Below are 8448 nucleotides of genomic sequence, written 5' to 3' on the forward strand. Positions count from 1 at the left end.
CTGCTTTATCCGCAGCTAAGCCAAAACAACATTAATATTCCAACTAAAATCGGTCAACTATTACCAGAAGCCATTGCGGAATTGCGGAACACACTCATACATATGTAGGTATGTACAGTAGTGGCCAGATAAAGATTACCAATGCTGTTTGTATATAGTACATACCTACCGTGTTCTTTATTGGAAGGATGTAGTCGCCGCAGGAATATCTGAATGACCAGAGATTCCTTTGATTTGGGTCGCTATATTTGCAGGGCCATCTATTGGGCCCAATTAATATACATTATAAATTTCCGCCACATTGTACTATAAATACTGGTTTTCTAAATAACTCGACTCCAGCGCCATCTAGCGAATATAGCCTATAATGAAACAAAATATGCAAAGTATAACCTCCGGAAATTAATCCATCCAGTAATTTTTTAGTTAAGTCCGAACAACGCATACGACTATCACTTTACTTCAATAACGTTATAACTCAAAAAAGCTAAACTCGATAAAAACGGCTTTTAAGTTTTAAATTTACATATGCATACATACATATTTATTTCTGGTGAGATGCTGGTAATCGATACAGCTATGATATCTTTACACTACACAGAAGATATATAGTATTTGCATACTCAACTCAAAATTTATATTTTTTGGATTACGACACTATTGAAGTCAATGAAGCATAAGTATTTATACATAGATATATACTCAAAGACTTAAATACTGAGTAGAAAATCATTTAGTTACTTTTACCTAACGAAATAACGGGTACCAAAATACTGATCCTGAAATATTCCCGAAAAGTACCGAAAAATCGGCAAAAATATTTTTCAAATAATTACGAAAAATCCGGAAAGAAGCAAAGCAAAGAGAAGTCTCGAAAACCCGAAGTTCTTAAAATAAATTCGAAATGTAAAACACGATGAACTGTGGAAAAATCACGAAAAAATCGGAAAACCCCTTGAATCAAATAATCCCGAACGCCACTAATAAATTTACCCTTTTCCTATCTAAAACAAAAAAGCAAAGACTTTCGATAATTTATTATTTTCCTAAACCAGATTTTTTTAAAGTTAAATTCATTTAAGTGAAAATTAATTTAGATTTGAATTTTTTGGTTTCACCAATCAATTTGAATTTTGATTTAAGTGACCTATGCTCTTCACTTAAATAAAAATTAAATTAGAATAACCACACTCATAACTCTGAGTTATATTTAATCAGCTGATCAATATACACACACCACAATTTTGTGTATCAGCTGTTTACCAGGCCTGCTTTTACAACCACTTTTAGTACGGTGCTGCCATATTTTTTTAGTCACATAAATAAACAGCTTATTGAAGACGAAAAAAAAATTAAATGAGTATTAAACAAATTTATTGAAGTTAACTTCCACTGCAATGAGTTTGGTGAAACGCAACCTTAGTATTTAGAAATCGACTAACTACCTTAGTACTTTGGTATTTAGCATCCGATAAATACTTAAATTTTAATTACTAGATTTTTTAATTAATCCTCTCCATCCAAAGAAATGCTTGAAATACAAAAGTATTTTAATATGCCCATCACTGTATGTACCATTATATGAAATTGCAACCCAACCATATGGCTTGGTGAAAACTTGTATCAAAAACTTATGTGAATACGCTAAGCTTTAATAATGGTAACCTTTTGCTGACCAGTACTGTATTTACACATACACTCATCGAATATACGCAAAGGAAGTTGAATATTTTCCGCAGCCGCCATCAACTATACGAGTATGTAATCATTTACTTTCCAGCTGGGCCCCTAAATATTGCTGTCACATGCATGCTTATTTATGTACATACATACTTACATATCTATGCATATGTCCATAAGTACACATGACTCATTTGTAATCAATGTAAATTGCTAATATTGCATGTAAGTGTGTGATTGCAAAATGTATTGGCTGCGTGAGCGCATTAAATTAAAATACCCAAATTAAGCGTCCATTTCGCATACTATCGTACAAATGGTTTATACTTACATGAATGAATGAATGTATGAATGAATGTATGTACTTGCATAAGTTTGCCAGATTGAAATACCAGAGTATGATGCATTTTATTGCTCGTAGCAAATAAGGCACCTGCGTCTCTCACCGCAAATGTACTCATGTCACTTTCTTGCTGATTAATTAGTGACCAACAATTTACAGATTTACAATTTTGTATTCGTCTATTCTATGAATATTTGTATGGTACTCGTATTTTTGGTTGGCTAAATTGTGGCTGACGCCTGCCCAGCTGTTTTGAGTTGTCTTTGGGCAACCACTTCTCAATGTCTCTCAGTGCTTCAGGCTTGTTTTAAAAATGTTTTATGTATTGCTTTTGCAACCAACCATATATGTACGTATTTATGTGTACATTTTTTTAATCTCTTTCTATTGCCAGATTGATCACTACAATGAGCACCATGAGGCCATCGAGCAACTGGCTGGCCAGCAGCGCATAAACGGTTGGCTAAGCATCGACTTGAATCCGCTGAAATATGCACTAATCAACCATATTTGTAAATGGACGCACTTGTACAAACGCTGGCTGCTGCACTACGTGGAACGCACGCTAAATGTAAGCGCTGTACAAATTGTATATGTATATGTATTTATATGCACTCTCTTTCTGTTCTTTAATGCACCAGGAGCTGACCAAATTTATCAGCCATGGCTTAGCAATTCTACAACTGCCGGTAGGTGTAAAGAGTTTTCGTCGTTTGCTGCGTGTTTTAGCTGTTATGGCACAAATTCGAAAGCATGCCACTTATGCAGATAATATGTTTAAGCCCCTCAAGGATATTATAGCTTTGCTGAAAGCATATAATGTCCAATTTGATCAACAACTTTTGCGTAAAATCGATCATTTGCCGCTGCAGTGGAAGCATTTGAAGGATGTTGCTGACGCCCGTTCGGAGGCTTTGGAGGACGCGCAACGCTATCAACGTGAACGTGTTAATGCCATGATTGCCATATATATGTGTCACTTACACAATTATGCTAAACAATTTCCACGCTTGCCGGTGAGTATAAAATAAAGAAGAATAAACATTAACGTCATTGCAATAAATTCTGCTGTTACTAATTAGGTAAGATTATGTTAGGTGGGAGCCCTACGAGAGGTTCACTTAGAGCTTAGCATGTTTTCCATTATATTACCACTTAGTGGATTATTCCTGGAATGGTTACTGCGGGTAAAATTTGTAAAAAAAAAAAAAATCGTACGATATGAATATAAGAAATAAAAATCGCCCAGCCGACTTTGAGCGAATCTGTCAAAGAGTATTCTACAAGTATGATTATCCTGTACAGAGTAGACGGGCAGTTGATTCACCAGCCATGCAATTCCCTGTAATTTTCCTGTATTCTGGGACCCATTTGAACTTGGTTTTGAAGTACCCCGACTCGATCGGGAGAGAGGTCAGGCCTTTCCCAACCAACCATGATCGGAGACCACCTCTTCCGGAAAAACGCTGTAGAAATCAGGCAGCTCAGAAGATTTACGAAGTGTTCATGAGCCATTTGTGAAGATGTTTATTGGACCTCTATTTCAGATGTTGCCACCCTACAATGAACCCCTTAAAGGTACATAAAGGCAAATTTCACGCGCCTCAGCTTCTTAACAAGAGTAGGCTTTTCAAGTTAGTTCCATCAGACAGTGACGTAATGTAACCGTAATTGGCTTCATTAAGGTTTCCAATATAACAGCATAGAGTAGATGTCTCATAGCACTTAGATAGCAGTATAGAGCAACTGATGCCTTTCTTACCAGCACCCCGTTAGTGGGCTTCCAAGGATAACTCCCGAAACTTTGACCGCATCGGACAGCACAAGCGAAATGCCAACGATCGTGGAAAGCCGGGCACAAGCCACAATTCTGTCGTGAAGTATGCGGCAGATAAGCCTAAATTGTTGTCTACTCCGAACTTATTTAGGGATTTTAGGTAGAACACTGGGGCTTTAGCAAAACTTTCGTTTGGCTTGGATGGTTCTGCGAGGTTAATTTATACTTGAATAGAGCTGAAAGTTGTATTCCAAATCATTTTACTTGGCCGTATTAGGTTTGCGGTTTGCATATGGCGTCTTAGGGTGCGTTCACACAGAAAGCCGAGCGGTGCCGAGCTGAACAAAGCGTAGCGGCTGGTGTTCACACTTAACGAAGCGAAGCAGAGCTTTTCTGATGGACTCGGCTGCAAAAAATACCACAAAAATTATCGTTAATGAAAAGCGGCAAAAATATTTGCTCAATTTTATTTAAAATATTGGTTGTAAAATTCGTTTTTGTTTGAATATTTTGATATCTTGTTTGCGGCAGCGCCATGAAGCTGAAAGATTAAATAGAAAATTCAAAATCAAAAACTGCTTTGCTTTCAGCTCCAAAAGGCTTCTGAAAAAGCTTATTTTTTGAACACTTCCACATAGTTACAGCAATTTGAAAGCTTCAGCTCGGAACAGCTTTGCTCGGCTCGGCTCCGCTTTCTGTGTGAACGTACCCTTAGAGGTAGCTTCTCCTCGTGTTGTCAAAAGCGGATGTGGTGATACTTATTTATAATGGTATTATCTAAACGCTTAAAAACCTCATAAAAGCATAAATCTCGTAAATAGCCGGGTTTTCCAATACAAAATTATGTACATTTACCCTTATTAACAAATGCCATAAAACTGGGATGCTTTTTATTTCTAAAACATATTTTTCTATTTATTAATTCATGCCTGCATTTCAGTTCTTTTACGTTCCGTGCCACAATGTGTACAACCAGTGCGATAGAGTTTGTGCGCGCTTAAATTACTTTGCTACGCTTCATCGCCGCTATCTTCACTATGCTGCTCTTCTGGGTATTGACGCTGCAGATCCAACAGCATTGCAACTGTGTGCCGCTGAAGTAAAACGCATCAAGGTTAGTTAATCATAAAACATTTACATCGACCTAGAAATTTTCTACCAGCATATAAATACGTACATTAGACCGCACCAAAAAAGTTCGCCTTTTTGAATTTTTCGTCATATCTTCGGTCGCAAGTTTTTTGTGCCAAAGTTCTTTGATCTAAACCATACCGTTGTACAAGGCACTTACCCACCACATCTCAGTTCTTATCAGCCTAGTGTACCATCCTAATGTCAGGAAAGTAAAGCCCGCCAAAAACCATTAAACTTTTGCTAAGGATGTATTGCCAATTATTCGACTAGAACAATTCAAAAAATATATATATTGCCGAATGTATGTGCCACCGAAAAATGTAAAATGGCGAACTAGGTTCGGTCAAAAAAATCCAAATTGCCTTACGAAAATACGTTAGTCTCACGGTTCTACCGCGAACTTTTTTCGTTTGCTTGTAAAGTGGTAGAATCTAATTACATATCTACACCTGAATGAAAGTTTTAAATTAGCATATCGATGGCTGAGTAGAAGATCGACCTATCTCGGCAACCGGTTCGAAAACGCCGTATCTCGGAAAACTGTTCAAGAACGTAGAAGTAGTTCGGAACTATCGGAAAAGGGATGCAGCGGGGGGCAATCGACACTTCCTAGGACATCGCCATGTTAAATTGCCAGTTGCTTGCATGAAAAAGAGATTTATCGCAAACCAGTACTGAGTCTAAATGTACTAGAAGCGCACCAGTTCAGAACTAGAGATTTTCCCCTTAGGGCTTTGTGTGGTCTTTAATTGACAGCTCGATGCTACTTAGCTTCGGGGGTCTCCCCACTGGGACCTTATATCTTTTTGTGCAGAGTATAAAGTCTCTTTTGTTTGCGTTAAACCCTAGCCCCGAAGTGTCCATTGATCAACGACTTTCAGGGCGCTGTTCATTACATTACTGATATTGTCGAAGTGGGTACTTCCCTGTTACTATTACGGGGAGTTTCCACTCGAATTCCTTTAGTAATTTGATGAACGTTAGTAGCCATAATAGTGGTTAGAGTACGCCACCTTGCGGTGTGACTCTGCATGCCCGTCTGGTTACCCTGGCGTCGTTCTACTCCGCTCTTATTTTCCTTCGTGCGCCGCAGCGAAATAGCAGATTCAACGCCCATTGATTCAATGCTATTCATAATAGCTTCGTTTGAGACATTATTGAATGCTCGGTAAATATCTATATATACTCCTAGAGCGTATGATTTGTATTCTAAAGCCTTCTCGATGTGTTGTACTAACGAGTCTAGTGCAGTCTCCGTGGACTTGCCTTAGTGTACGCATGTTGGGCGTACAGAGTGTCCCTGATGTTAGTGTCAAGAATTTTTTCCAGCGTTTTAAGGAGGAATGAGGTCACTCTTATGGGCCTGTACTGCTTAGAGAAAACTGGGTTGTTCTTACCTGCTTTGGGTATAAAGACGACTCTCGTTGTACGATAAAAATATTGACGAAAACGGAGATGGAGAAAAAGATAACGATGATGAAAACAAAAGAGGAGGTGGGAAATAACTGTTATCAGACGACGTAAAAAATAAACGTGGGATTATAACTGTTATTGGCGAAATGAAATATAGATATGTCTCATCTAATAACTGTTATGGAACAACGTTTTTCCGATAAAACAGAAAATTGTAATGGCTCTGAATCTATTGAATAAAGATCTCAATAATTTTTTTGGGTAGTTGTAGAATATTTTTAAAGCTGATATTTTTAAGCTTTGATATCATATGCACAGATGATTACAATTAATGACAAAGTAGATATATGTATATTATATGGTATCCTTGATTTTCATACCATTTAACTCACGGCAACATCCTTGTACAATATAAATACATAAATATTTGCAGCAACTATGGGACTACGTTTACGTCATTGAATCGTGTATAGTTGAATGGCATACTACAGCGTGGCATAACATCGACACTGATGAATTGGAAACAGAATGCAAAAAATTTACGCGCGATCTACGCACGCTGGATAAATGCATACGCGATTGGGCGCCCTACGTTTACATAGTCGATATCCTCAAGGAGTTGATGGCATCATTGCGCGCCATCACTGAGCTACAAAATCCAGCTATAAGCGAACGCCATTGGCTTGAGTTGATGCAGGCGACCAAGGTAACATTGCATAGATATATATATGTACGTATGTACATATGTATGTATGAACCAACATATTGTATAATATAATATTCAAAGGCACGTAAGGTTGCCAAACAAACTGTAAATATAGTAAAAGTGCAGCGATTTCGCTACAACTTGCTATATGCTTTTTATACACTTGAACAAGACGGATTAGCAAAAATTTTGATTATTGGTATATTGCCACGCCCATGCTACTTGTGGGCGCAAATATTATCCGTTTTGAATAAAACTCGGTTTTTATATTTGTTTCACCTAAAAAAGTCTAAAGCTGAAATATGGTGAACACAACCGAAATCAATTCCCATATAAAAATTTAGGAGTACCGTTAATTTTTTCATGATCAAATGTTTAAATCTACACCAGATTAGTATGGCACTACCAGTGGGACACTACCTTTCCGATCGAGAAAGAATTATCGAAATCGGTTTACCTTCTCCCTTTTTGGAAGTCGGTTAAATAAAAAAAATTCATATAAAGAAATTAAAAAGAAATTTTCCTCTAACAAAATTTTTTTAATCAGTTTATAGTTCTCAAGAAAAAAATGCTCCTATATTTATTTCTTTAAGGATATAATGAAAAATATTTCTTGTGATTTTTCTTGAGAACTATTTTCTAAGCTCAAGTGGCTCTTAGCTAAGAAATATCTAATATGCAGGGATATAATTTTTATAAAAATCTTTGCAAATACATATGGTGATCGTCTTTTTTACGAGAGAAAGCATACTCAAATTTCTATGTAAAATAATATTTTTGGTCGAAAACGCTCTCTTTAATAAGAAAATTTGATCTAATTTTCTCTTTTCACCCCTTTAACTCTTTCCTGCCGGCAAAAACAGCTAAATCAACAGCATTCCGTGGAATATTTAGTGAGTTTCTGGAAATGAAATATTTGTTAATACGATTTTGTTTGTAAAAAAAAAACTTTTTATCAGTGTTTCCAACCGCTTAAAATTTTAGTGACTAAATTTATACATTTTGACTAAAAATTTGCATTGAGTTCAGCGAATGAAAGACATTTAAATGCACTCTTAACCCGAAGTAATAATTTTGAATAGGGTTGCCAGCTATTTAAAAATATTAATCTTTATATGCATCTTCCAAAAGCGAGCTATGGGCCTTCGAAGCTCGAAATTGGACCTTTGGTAAAAAAAAAAATATTTTTAATTACTCTAAGTAAACTACTAAAAAAGTAAAAACATAGTCGTGGTATGCCTTTTGCTCTTAGTTAAACGGTATATAACTTTGTTTTTGTGGCACCTGTAATATAGGTTTGCACAAAAAAAGTTATATACCGTTTACTCTTTTAGTTATTTACGTAGAATAATTAAAAATCATTTTTAACAAAGGTCCTATTTCGAACTTCCAAAG

At 36.4% G+C, this 8448-nt stretch overlaps 1 protein-coding gene across 1 annotated transcript; it reads left to right on the forward strand.

The window, feature by feature from the left end:
* Positions 1-2417: 2417 nt before the first annotated feature.
* LOC108380825 (dynein beta chain, ciliary-like) lies at positions 2418-7053 on the forward strand (the record flags this gene model as incomplete). Its single annotated transcript, XM_017637225.1, has 4 exons — positions 2418-2594; positions 2665-3039; positions 4741-4914; positions 6781-7053. Coding segments are annotated over 4 exons (999 nt in total), but the record flags the coding sequence as incomplete, so codon positions are not given.
* Between the last annotated feature and the right edge of the window lie 1395 nt (positions 7054-8448).

The sequence above is a fragment of the Rhagoletis zephyria genome, unplaced genomic scaffold, assembly GCF_001687245.7.
Source record: "Rhagoletis zephyria isolate East Lansing unplaced genomic scaffold, Rhagoletis_zephyria_1.1 Rzeph_scaffold_20476, whole genome shotgun sequence".
Lineage (NCBI taxonomy): Eukaryota > Metazoa > Arthropoda > Insecta > Diptera > Tephritidae > Rhagoletis > Rhagoletis zephyria.